This window comes from Moschus berezovskii, chromosome 12 (assembly GCF_049115385.1).
Source record: "Moschus berezovskii isolate FMDL1 chromosome 12, NW_MosBer_1.0, whole genome shotgun sequence".
Lineage (NCBI taxonomy): Eukaryota > Metazoa > Chordata > Mammalia > Artiodactyla > Moschidae > Moschus > Moschus berezovskii.
The window spans coordinates 64665761-64678745 of NC_142471.1; the positions used below are offsets into that span (position 1 = coordinate 64665761).

Below are 12985 nucleotides of genomic sequence, written 5' to 3' on the forward strand. Positions count from 1 at the left end.
ATGGGATGACAGGCTGGATTGTGAATCAGGCGACCTAAGTCCTAAATTTGGTACTCATATCATCAACCAGTTGTGTGACCTAAGGCAAGTCACTCACTCTCTCTGAGTCTCAATTACCCCCTCCAAAAAATGAGACGCCTGGAGCAAATATTCTTTAAGGTCTCTTCCAGCTCAGGCATGCTCTTGTAGCATAATGCCAGTACACAGTATGTGCTCAGGAAATGTTTATGTAGTAATTTAACTAGATTTAAGGCAGGATTCTCTAGGTCCCTGCACCCATTTACTTTCTTACTATGCTTTTTGCCTTTGCTGTTAGCTGATTTGGGTCAAGTGCCAGCTTAGGGCTTGGGACACAATAGGTATGAGTTGAGTCTATATATGTGGTATGTTTACAGTAGCCCAGAGACTGAAGACAAAACAGAATCTGACTGTGGGCAGTAAGAGCTGGTCCTAGGATGTCAGGGTGGGCTATGTGGTCCTTCTTGGTACAGGTCACCTCACTGCATCGGGGCTCAGAGCAACCGTCAAGTGTCACTGCTTGTTCCCTAAACAATCTAGCCTTCCTTTGGTCTCAGTGCTCATTCTGCCTGCAACACCTGTCAGGACTTATATACCCAATTTATAAGCTAATAAGCTAATCTGCCAGGGAAGGCAATGGCACCCCACTCCAGTACTCTTGCCTGGAGAATCCCATGGACGGAGGAGCCTGGTGGGCTGCAGTCCATGGGGTCGCTTGACAGTCGGACATGACTGAGCGACTTTACTTTCACTTTTCACTTTCATGCACTGGAGAAGGAAATGGCAACGCACTCCAGTATTCTTGCCTGGAGAATCCCAAGGACAGAGGAGCCTGTTGGGCTGCCATCTATGGGGTCGCACAGAGTCGGACACGACTGATGCAACTTAGCAGCAGCATCAGCAAGCTAATCTGCTGTTGTTTCATATATACCGGCAGAAAACACAGGATTGACCACTGTTGGCGCAGCAAGCAACATTAGCACTGTTCTTACACATCTTTGTCTGGTTTTCAAGTTTCATGGGGGCACCACGGAGGGACCTAGGTGGATGTTACACGTGCAACAGGTTTATGTCACAGCTGAGGAGCACTGAGCTTGGAAAACCCACCACTGTCCCCTCCTACCTCATCACTTTTATCATAAGCAATAAGCAAGTCCGCTCTGTGTCTGCGAGATGTTCCTTCATCCCTCGAAATTCCTGACTGCCAACACAACACTGAGCAATGGTGGGGGAAAGAGCGGTCATGGCCTTGCATTCTCAGCATATGCGCCTGGTGATAACCCTCAAGGAGGCTCAGGACCTGCCTGATGGGGAACTGCCTCGTCCAAGACACTACCCTCCACCTCTGCTTGTCAAAATCCCATCCATCTGCAAATGACACTTTGTTGTTTAGTCTTTCCCAGCCCTCCCATCACCAACACTTTCCCTTTTGTGTTTTCCTTATAATTCTTGTCTACGCCTTCTTTTTGTGTCCACAACTGTCCCTCTCCTACCAACAGAGTGCAGACACTTGGAGGGCAGGCATTGGCCCTCTTCATTCCTGTTTTCCACAACCAGCTTGTTCGCATCCATTGGGTGCTTAGACTGTATTTGTTGAGTTGGAAGTATCTAGATCTTTCAGCATGGTTATGCTTCTGCAATGTCTGATGGACTGCCTTTTGGAATATTTTCAACATTCCAGAGGCTAAAAATACCTCCTCAAAGCTGTCAAGAGTGTTTCCTTGTAAGGAGTAGGATTTGCCTTGTGAAGCCCAAAGTTTATGTCCACCAGGTGGCGCCCCATCCCCAACTCTCCAGATTCCTTTTTTAGAGGAAGGAAGGGATTCTCCTTGCCTCTAAATGTTTTTTGGCTTAGGTCCCCCACTTACAGAGATAGTTTGTGTGGCGTAATTCCCTGTCATCGGTCCAGCACAAAGATTCAGCGTTCAACTGTGCATTCTAGTCCCAGCCCCACTCAAGACTGGCACCCTGAAGACACTGAAGGATGTCTCTCCAAGGGTTGCTCAGGGATGTTGAGGAAAAAGACCTGAAATTGGGACTAGAAGACCTAGGTTTGAGTCCCCACACTGACATCTATTAGCTGTGTTTCTTTGGGCAAATCCTGTAATCTTTCTTGTCCCTGTGAGAGTAGCTGAGGATTAAATATGAGAAACTATATAAAAGCATACTGAATGTGGACCTGGGGTCAGCCACACCGGGGCTGCTGTTTAAACTGTCAACCATTAGTTCTGTGACCATGGTCCTCTTCCTTATCTCTCTAAGCTTTGGCTGCCCCATCAGTGAATCAGAGTTAATACCAGTTATTTTACTTATTTTTTAAAATATGTTTATTTGACTGCATCGTGTCTTAGATGTGGCATGTGGAAGCTTCAATCTTTGTTGCAGCAGGCAGGAGCTGTGGTTGAGGTATGCTGATTCTTAGTTGTGATGTGAAGGATCTAATTCTCTGACCGGGAATTGAACCTGGGCCCCCTGCATTGGGTATAGGAGTTTTAGCCCCTGGACCACCAGGGAAGTCTCAATACCAGTTATTTAAACAGCTGGTGTAAGGATTAGGTAGCACAACAAATATGAAGTACTCACAATAATGCTTAGTGTATAGTAAGCATTCAATTCGTAACAATCACATATATTTATGTATCCCTAACCCCTCAAATAGTGCCGAGCATTACTAAGTGCTAATATCCATCTGGTGAATAAAAGGATTTCACAGATGAGGAAACTGAGGCACAAAGAGGTTAAATCACACACATACACACACACACCACGTCCCAGCGCCAGGGAGTGGTGAGGCAGTGAGAAGTAGCTAGGCAGTTTGCCTCTGAGGCTTGCGCCCTGAGGGTCTGTGCCATGCTCTCTTACAAAAATGTGAGTGGCACCATCATTTTTTAATTTAAAATATACATTCAGAGTTTTCTTAGGTACCTGTAGGTGGCGCTGAGTTGGCAGTGGGAGGCATTAGCTCCCTGAAAACCATGTAGCTTTTCTCCCTCAAGGGAAGCCAGGGACCAGCAATCTCATCCCATGACTGAGATGAAGGACAAGCTCTGCAGGGTAGGATAAGCTGGAGGTCTTATCCATGCACACTTCCCAGGACAACAGGTGTCTTCTCACTTCCACTGCCGTGTTTGCAGCCACCCAGTCATCCACTCCATGGATATTTACTGAATCTCCTATGTGCCAGGCACAGGCAAAGATGGATAAGATGTAGCTGACTTAGAACTATGCAGAGGGACCCTCCAATGAGGTGCCTAGAAGAGCCAACAAACCAAAAGAGGAACATTTAAACTGGGCATTGAAGGTTAAGTAGGAGTTTGCCAGTCAAATGGGGTCTGGGATTGAAGGGCTGCTGCTTAGTCGCTCATCCATGTCCCACTCTTTGCGACTCCATGGACTACAGCCTGCCAGGCTCCTCTGTCCTTGGGGATTCTCCAGGCAAGAGTACTAGAGTGGGTTGCCATGCCCTCCTCCAGGGGATCCTCCCAACCCAGGTCTCCTGCATTGCAGGTGGATTCTTTACCGTCTGAGCCACCAGGGAAGCCCAAGAACACTGGAGTGGGTAGCCTGTCCCTTCTCCAGGGATTTTCCTGACCCAGGAATTGAACTGGGGTCTCCTGTATTGCACATGGACTCTTTACCAGCTGAGCTACCAGGGAAACCTGGGATTGAAGAGCCTATTCGGGAACCTTAAGAGGTTTGGTGGGGTTGGCATACTGGATGTGAGCATGGGTAAGAAAAGGAAGAGGGAAACCAGAAAACTGGGAGTCCGTTGGGGCCAGATTGAGAAACATGTCCATAGAAGAGACAGAACCCTATATCCTGTGGTCAGCGGGAAGTAGTGTATATACACAACCAGGTCTGTATTTTAGAAAGATGCCACAGTGCATGAAGGTTAGTTCAGAAGAGGAGGGAAGAAAGACCAGCAGTAATTACCAGCTTCATAGTCTTAACCCCTTCAGGCTTCCTTTTTCTCCTCAGCAAGATGAAAAAAATAATTGTATATATCTTATGTGCATGAGTGCTAACTTGCTTCAGTTGTGTCTGACTCTTTGTGACCCTATGGACTGTAACCCACCAGGCTCCTCTGTCCATGGGATTCTCCAGGCAAGCATACTGGGGTGGGTTGCCATGCCCTCTTCCAGGGGATCTTCCTGACCTAGGGATGGAACCCATGTCTCTTGTGTCTCCTGAATTGGAAGCTGGGTTCTTTACCATCAGCGCCACCTGGGAAACCCCTGTATGTAACTTGGGGGCTGTCAAATGAGACTTCATAAATAAGAATTCCTGCAAAGCAGCGTAATAGCAATAATGTAAAGCATTGTTGGGATTTGCTATCTCTTAGAGCTGTGTTTGTGTCTTGGTCGTGCTGGGAAGTCTACTTTTAATACGCTTGATGACAAAGAAGGCTGGAAAAGAGACTGGACTAACTTGGACTTTGCTCTGTGGAGTGGGAAGCAAAGTGGAGGTCTGGAGTGGGTGATGGTCCCTTTCAATGACAGAGGACTCGGATGGCTGAGTCCAAGTCTGAGCCTAGCTTTAGAAAGAATAAGTTTGAGGTGAGCACTGGCAGGGTATGATACTCCGATGTCCAGGTGAGAATAGGTGGCAGCTTAAGCCCACAGCTGCTCCCTCGCCAAGGACGGGCCGGGAGGCCCCCGCGGGCTGCAGGACGAGAGAGGAGAAAGAAAAGGGCCCAGCCTAAGGGTGGGGGTGGGGCGGGGGGACTCCAGCTCCAGAAGACAGCTCTCTGCTCCGAGGCTGGACCGGAGCCAGGGAGGCAGATGTAGTATAAACTTTTCCCAGTCGGACGGAAAGGAAGACTTGCGTCCTGCTGGGGCTGCGGGTGCGCTCCGCCCTGCCCCGAGGAGAAAGGAATCTGAGTTGGGAGTTTGGCGACTGGTGGACGAGGCCCAAAAAGAGAGAAGGCAGGAAGCCGGGAGGAGCGCGTGGGGGTGGAGACGAAGCTGGGGAAGAGAGAGGGCGGGCAGGAGGGGTGGAGAGAGAGAGAGAGAGAAAGGGAGAGAGGGCTGCGGGGAGGAAGGGTGGGGAGAAGGGGAGAGGAAGGGAGGAGGACTCGGAGAGGGGCGAGGAGGCCGCAGCGAGCTCAGGGGCACGTCCGCCGGGCCATCCCCGCGAGCCAGACGTCGCCATTCCGCTGCTCGGGGCCCCGCCGCCGCCGCCGCCGCCGCCGCGCCCGGGGGCCATGCTCCCGCCGCCCCCGCGCCAGCCACCGCCCCAGGCGCGCGCGGCCCGCGGCGCGGTGAGCCTGCAGCGGGCCTTCCTGCGCGGCCCGCTGGGCGTGCTGCGGCTGCTGCAGCTGCTGGCGGGCGCCGCCTTCTGGATCACCATCGCCAGCAGCCGGTACCAGGGCCCCGTGCACTTCGCGCTCTTCGTGTCCGTGCTCTTCTGGCTGCTGACCCTGGCCCTCTACTTCCTCACGCTGCTGGGCAAGCAGGAGCTGGTGCCGGTGCTGGGCTCGCGCTGGCTGGTGGTCAACGTGGCGCACGACCTGCTGGCGGCCGCGCTCTACGGCGCAGCGATGGGCATCATGATCGGGCAAACGCAGAGCCACAGCTACTGCAACCTCAAGGATTACCAGATGTCCTGCGCCTACCACGCCTTCCTGGCGGCAGCGGTCTGCGGCGGCCTCTGCCTCGGCCTCTACCTGCTCTCGGCGCTCTACGGAGGCTGCCGCCACTGCCAGGGCGAGCGGGAGGTGGCGTGAGGCCGCCGCGCCGCGGGGCTGGGCACCCGTCCTTCCAGCTGCCGCCACCCTGCTCCCGGGCGCCCCGGCACCCTCCCTTCGCCCCGCGTTCCCGCCGCCTCCCGTACCCCGGAGCCCCGATCGTAGTTCCCGCCCCCAAGGCATCGCCGCGGCCCAGAACCGGGACAGATGCGCGGTCTCCTGGGACCCCATGGGCTGCATCCGAGGGGGCGGACGCACACTCGCAGACTGGCCGCCCCGAGGCAAAGCCTCGCTGTTCCTCTTCCCCGCCGAGAGCAAGACGAGGACAGGCGCCGCGTAGATCCGGGCGAGGCTCCCAAAGTGGAATCTGTGTACTGGCGGCGCCGCTGCCCCCTCCCTCCCGCCCCGATTTGGGCAGAGCGCCCCCTTGCCCTGGCCCTCCTTACAGCCCCGAGTGCTGAAAAAGGCAGGCACGCCGCCGCGGGCGGAGCCGGGGACCGGCCTCCGCCGGTCTCAACTTGAGCGACGGGTGTGGTTTTAGTCTGGGATTGCGCGGTACCCTGCGCAGCCCTTTGGGGCCATCCCTCGGTGCTATGATGTCTTGCGGTGGGGCCCATCTGCAACGGTGAAGATGGATAGGAAGTGCCCGTGGGTTGTGACCTTCTCCTGCCTGTTCCGCCTTTGTCGTCGGGGTTCAAGGAGGTCAGGCCCTACCGCCCACTAGCTTTCCTGGCCTCACCTTCCCAGCCTTCCTCTCACCGGCTTCTGTTCCAGCCCCACCTCCCTGTATCTTTTTGCGTTAGGGGCCCCACGTCACCGTCAAGGAATGTTAGGCGAGCCCCACCCTTTTGTGCAGATGGAGACTAAGATCATGCCCTTGGGAACAGCCAGAAAAAGATTAGAACCCCATCTTCCCACCCCAAGTCAAGCGTTGTCTAGCAGTGTTTACTTTAAAGCCTTGAGTGTTCCCAGGAATCCTGGCTCTGGAGCTAGTTAATGGATGGTTTCAAGGCCAAGGGGTTTGTCAAAGGTGCTTTCTCCCTTTTTTGAAGATTCACAATGCTCATTAGCATATCAAAGGCTCTGAGAAGTCCTGCACTGAAAGAGGCCCCTGAGTAATGTAATTTACAGTGTTAAGTGCCTCTGGACTGGGGTCAGTTTTTCCCACCTTATGTTCCAAGTAGTCCTCACTCTCCATTTATCAGCAAGGGGCCCAGCCCATTGGCTGTGGTCTGTTTGAAGAGGTGGGGCACTCCCTCTCTTTCCCAGGGATTTTCTATAGCGGAGAGAAGCCGCGATTCCCTGGGTAAAAGATAAGATAGACACCCCTGCCAGGCCAGTGGTGGCCTGGGGGACAGTGGATTTGAACATTCCTTTATGAAGGGAAACACTACCCACTCCAGTATTCTGGCCTGGAGAATTCCATAGTCCTTGGGGTCACAAAGAGCTGGACACTACTGAGCGACTTTCACTTTACGTTTTTTTGGGGAAATAAAGCCAAGGTTATCCAGATGGTTTCCCGGTTTCCCAGTCAAAAGAAATATCACCCATAAGAGATGCTGACATTGACTATGAGCAACTGACAGCCATGGGTCACGCCAAACAGAGAACACTCTGGATCTGGGATGAACAGCTGGCCAGCTGGAAGGTAAGATGCTTCTTGGCTTTCTGGAGAGATCATAGACCTTTGAATAAAAAAGCTCAGAGACCCTTCCTTTTCTAAAAGCCAAAGGGTTTTTATTCAGAGAGCAAGTTGAAGGAGTGTCAGTAATAACCACAATGTCCAGAGTTGCGATAATTCAACTTTTTTGCTAAGTCCTCAGAAGTCTGCTCTTTGGAAAAGTTTTGACCCTCTCTGGTTTAGAAACTAGAATAGAGGAGGTCAGAATGTGTTTTTGTGAGCATGGTTGTAAAGCTTAGGTGGAGATGTCTTAGGTTTCTCTGTCATAGTGATGAAGATCTAAGTGGGGATGTGGAGTGCTTTTGTAAGTTTTACAGAGTCACCACTGTGCATCTATCCAGCCCTACTGTGTGCCTGGCACTACTCAGATACACTACTCGGTGTATTTATTTCATTCCCTCAGTAACCCTCTTGAGCTGCGTTCTATTCTGATTTCCATATTCTGTATGAGGAATTTGAGTATCAGAGAGGTTAAGTAACTTACCTAGAGTCTCCCAGCTGGTGAGTGGTGAAGCTCAGATTTGAAACCTGGCAGCCTGACCTTTTCAGAACCAGGCTGTACTGTATTACAGTAGGGTGTCCATATACCATTAACATGGTTATCTTGATTTTTGATTTACTTATTTTAAAAATTTTTGACCAAGCCACATGGCTTGCAGGGTCTTTGTTCCCTGAACAGGGCTCGAACCTGTGCTGTGCCTTTGGCAGTGAAAGCACTGAGTCCTAGCCAGGGACTCCCAGGGAATTCCCCATGGTTATCTTGAGAAAAAAAGTTTTTGTAATTGTGGTAAAATATTTCTAACATGCAACTGATCGTTGAAACCATCTTTGAAGCGCACAGTTCAATGGCGTTAAATACATCCACACTGTTGTACGACCATCAGCACCATCCATCTCCAGAGCTTTTTCATCTTGCGAAACTACAACTCTATCCCCATTACAACTGTGGTTGTTCATGGTATTGTTCTTGCTGTTGTTTTCTGTCCTCTGGGAAATCCTGAGCCCTTCAGTGTCTCAGTTAGGCTGGAGTCCTGCTGCCAGGCTCCAGGCAGTGTAACCCCCCCTGCCCCCCTGTTTCCTTAGATCCCACCAACTGGTGCCAGCCGGGGCCTGGGGGTGGGCTCTGCTGGAGTGCTGGGGGTGTCTGGAAGCCCAGCGACTTTGTTTCTTTTATTGCGAGTTTCCATGTTGCTGAGGCCATGGAGACTCCCAGAGCGGGTCATATCGATGTCTCCTAGGGCCCACTTCCCTGGGCCAGCAGAAGGTTTCAGTGTCTTCACTGGCCATGGAAGGAGGAGGGAAGAGGGAACAGCCTTTGCTCAGCAGCTCCCTTTCCTGGGGTATTCAGTGGAAGAGCCAAGATGGAGAAGGTTCATTTTGCCTTGACATAGAGAAATCCTGCTTCTACTTGTGTCTATGACTTGGGCACAAGCTTCCAAACACCTGGAACTGACTAAACAATGAACCCTGAATGAACCCTAAACAATGACTTTTAAGCTCCAGCATATGCTCCTTTTCTCTGTTTTAGATCATCACAGAAACTGCATCTGCAGCTCAGATCCGGCCCACTGAGGACCTCTTCTTAGCCCCAAGCCCATGGTGCTCTGTCTGCGATCAGGTGACCTTACTCAGGAGCAGACGTCTCCCTGGCCTTCATGGTACCTTATCCAGCCACACGTGCCTGAAACATTCCAGAGCTCACTGGCTCTGCTAGCTGTGCCTTCCTGCTTGGCCTTCCACTGCTTCTCCAGATGTGGGAAGGACCTGAAGACGGCTCCACACCATCCTCTGCTCCCTTCCAGGACCCGGGCCGTGGGCAAGGCCATCTGACGTCGGCCTGGAACTTTGAGTTCTGGAGGCAGCCTCCTTGGCCTCCCTCTCTGGACTTCAGGACTCTATCCAACCTGAGATTGCTGTGGGCTGCCCCCAGCCCGAGAAGGACATGGCAACCCACTCCAGTGTTCTTGCCTGGAGAATCCCAGGGACGGGGGAGCCTGGTGGGCTGCCGTCTATGGGGTCGCACAGAGTCGGACACGACTGAAGCGACTTAGCAGCAGCAGCAGCAGCAGCCCCCAGCCCAAAAGTCTGGGACCACTTGCAGGCCCAGGAGAGGATTTCTCTGGTGTGCTTTGAAGAGAGGGTGGGTGAGGAAGGGGAGGGAGAGGGGACCGAAGTGCCTCATCCAGTAGCTTAGTGGTGATGACGGATGCGCTTTTCTGAATAAACTTTGGTTTGTCTGATCTCAGTATGTCTGTCTTCTCTCCTGCCTGCTCTGTGCCAGGTCCCCCAACCTCCTTCCATCATCACATTTTGCCACACTTGTCTGCCTCCTTTCTGCTTTCCCCTTCTTTCTGGGAGGGAAAGAAAAATGAGGTCATAGGTTTCCAGTTAAGGCAGGACATAGGAATCAGAGGAATAAAACTGTCTATGTCTGTCCCTGATTGAGGCTGGAGGGAATTCCAGAAGCTCCTGCCCTGGCTCTCAGTGGGCCCTCTGTTTGGGAAGCTCCACTGCCTGATGGACAGGCAGGGAATGACTATGGTGACAGAGCCAGAGGACCCGGTTCTGGTGCAAACCCATTATTTTACAGAAGAGGGAAATGAACTCCAGGTGGAGTGGCAACTTGCCTAACATCACAGAGCTGACCGGGGCCACAGTGGCGTCTCCTAGAGCCCAGGCTCTGGGTGTTTCCTGCAGGCCACTGTGCCTGGTCTGGTGTTGCCTCCTGGACACACCCAATCTGGTCCCCTGTCTCTGCCTTCCAGCCACAGCCGGCCGACTGAGGTGCCCTGGAAAGGGCTGGAGGGTAGTTAACAGACTTCCTTGTTGGCGCCTTCCTTCTGTGACCTGGGCTTGAAGTCTGTAGCCTGGACATAGAGTTCTATTGGCAGAACCACCTGGAACAGCCCCAGGCAGAGACTGGACACTGTGTGCTCCACACCCACTCTCTTTCGAAGCACCCACCTCAATATGCAGCACAATTTGACTCTGATTCTCTCTCTCTTTCCCCCTCCTCTCCATGGTTTGGATTTCCAGGTGGAGGGAAATGCTACTGGTTGCCCAGGATCTTCCTTTTCTCCCCTCTTCTCTCTGTGTCAATTCATGAATATCACGAAAATAAAAAGCGGCCTTTATGCAAAGGCAGGTAAGCCCCGCCTCTACTTTAGCTTGGTGGAGTATTTGCAATTGAAAATGTGTTTTTACTTGCATTGCCTTATTTGATCTTGTCACCAGTCTAGAGGTTGGCACTGCCTGTTCAATAGAAGCGATAGACTCCCAGAGAGAAGGGCCTTATCTATGGCCACTGCTGCTGCTGCTGCTGCTAAGTCACTTCAGTCATGCCCGACTCTGTGCAACCTCACAGACGGCCGCCCACCAGGCTCCTCTGTCCATGGGATTTTCCAGGCAAGAATACTGGAGTGGGTTGCCATTGCCTTCTCTGATCTATGGCCACCCAGCTGGCAAATAGCACGACTGAGCCTGGAAGGTAAATGTTGTTTTACTATCCTCTGCAGGCAGCCAGTTGCTAACCCCAGGGGCCTCTGGCAGGCTCTGAGGTTGAGGGGGAGTTTGGTTTTCGATTGTGGAGATCAGGTGTGCAGGAATGGCCTAATCTGATATTTCCTGTTTAATGCCAGGGGCACTTTTAAATAAGACACTGCTCCTTGGGGGCTTAATTGAGCCTATTTGGGTCTGGGGGATCTGAGGGATTTGTTCATTTCTATTATTTTTCCTGCTTTTCTAGGGATAGGGAGTGGGATGGCCAGTGGTGAGGAAGAATTAAGAATTTCTTAAAAAAAAAGAAATTTCTTTCCAGACATAAAAGGAAAGAGCAGAGATATGAGAGAAAAGTCTTGTTAGCAGTATTTTTATTTTTATTGTTTTTGTTTGTTACAATTGCTATTTGTAGAATAAAATAGCAATATATACCTATTAATTTTTTTTAAGTATACAAAGTATATGAAGTCATTCAGTCATCCTAATCTCATATCTGAGAGATAAACTGTTGTTCACTATTAAACCTTCTTCCTTAATTTTTATAACTAATTAAACATATGGATGCTTACTCACACACACACACATACATTTAGACTCTTCCACAGCTTGCTTTAAAAATTAAAAAATAATAAAGTTTTAACCCTTTCTACAAATCACTGGAAAAGACTCTGATGCTGGGAAAGGTTGGGGGCGGGAGGAGAAGGGGACGACAGAGAATGAGATGGCTGGATGGCATTACTGACTCGATGGACATGAGTTTGGGTGAACTCCGGGAGTTGGTGATGGACAGGGAGATCTGGCGTGCTGTGATTCATCGGGTCGCAGAGAGTCGGACACGACTGAGCGACAGAACTGAACTGAACATGTTCTATAAATATAATAATATAGCTCTGTGCATGTGTTAAATCGCTTCAGTCATGTCTGACTCTTTCTGACCCCATGGACTGTATCCTGCCAGGCTCCTCTGTCCATGGGATTCTCCAGGCAAAAATACAGGAGTGAGTTGCCCTGCCGTCCTTCAGGGGATCTTCCGACCTAGGGATTGAACCCGCGTCTCTTACAACTCCATTGGCAGACGGGTTCTTTACCACTAGTGCTGCCTGAGACGACTTAGCCCTTTTTAAATGTCTATATAAATAGTCAGAAACTGCAAGAATTTTGGGGGCTTTCAGGATCCTTTGTAACATTCTAATATTGGCTGTTGCTTCTCAGCCTTTGTCTAAGATCAAGTGTAGTATCTATATTGGCTAACTCTGTTACTGCCTAGGCTGCATTCCATGGATGTCATAGTAAAAACTGGTCCTTTTGTTTTTTTTCAAGCTGATGAAAAGTTAGAAACTTGGGAGGGACGTGACTTGCCCAGCTCTGTGTCCCTTGCGATCAGAGTAGCAAGGAGGGGAGGGAGCAGAGGGGTAGCTATATTCCACGTCACGGCCAGACTTGGGGAGAGGAGCCCCACGGACTAGGGTGAGTAGCGGCAGCTGAAGAGAGGCGAGCAGGGCCTGACCCTCTCTGGACCCTATGTGGCAAAGGGGAGGTATTCTGGGGAGGTGGCCAGAACCTCGGGGGAGCACTCTGGGAACAGCCTGCAGGATGGTGTGGGCCTCCACACCAACCTCATCCGCCAGTGGAAATTCCAGTAAGCCCTTTTGCCCTCCCTGTTCCATGACCCCAATTCTTTTTGAACTGGGGGGCTATTTGGGATCTTGTAGGCACCAAGGCTGTGATGTTCCTTCCCCAGCACTGTGGTGAGGGCCAGCTCCCAGAAGCAGTCCCTCTGCCCCTTGATGCCAGCATGGTGGGGCAGAGGGGAGGGATGGGTGTGCAGGCTGTTCTTGCTGCCATCTCCAGAAGTCCAGAAGGGGGCTCTCTGATGCCCCAGGTAAAGCACTTTTGAGAAAGATGAGAAGGGGGAAGAAAGTGAACTAACTCTACCAAGTGTTTGCAATGAGGCAAGAACATGCTGGAGAAGGGATAGGCTTCCCACTCCAGTATTCTTGAGCAGCCCTTGTGGCTCAGCTGGTAAAGAATCTGCATGCAATGTGGGAAACCTGGATTTGATCCCTGGGTTGGGAAGATCCCCTGGAGAAGGGAAAGGCTAC

General features: G+C 51.4%; 1 protein-coding gene and 1 long non-coding RNA gene across 3 annotated transcripts; one reads left to right on the forward strand and one right to left on the reverse strand.

Moving 5' to 3' along the window:
• Positions 1-1836: 1836 nt before the first annotated feature.
• On the reverse strand, positions 1837-6102 carry LOC129555479 (uncharacterized). Of its 2 annotated transcripts, XR_008685766.2 has the most exons (4): positions 5963-6073; positions 4447-4680; positions 2944-3269; positions 1837-2490 (listed from the first exon to the last, which is right to left on the reverse strand). It is a non-coding gene; the product is annotated as an uncharacterized LOC129555479 (long non-coding RNA). The 2 variants fall into 2 exon arrangements; XR_008685767.2 differs by lacking the exon at positions 4447-4680 and having other exon boundaries at positions 1839-2490; positions 5963-6102.
• Positions 5061-5966, forward strand: MARVELD1 (MARVEL domain containing 1). The gene has a single exon (XM_055424937.2). It carries the CDS (start codon positions 5222-5224, stop codon positions 5741-5743), a length of 522 nt encoding a protein of 173 aa, XP_055280912.1. The 5' UTR covers positions 5061-5221; the 3' UTR covers positions 5744-5966.
• Positions 6103-12985: the final 6883 nt, after the last annotated feature.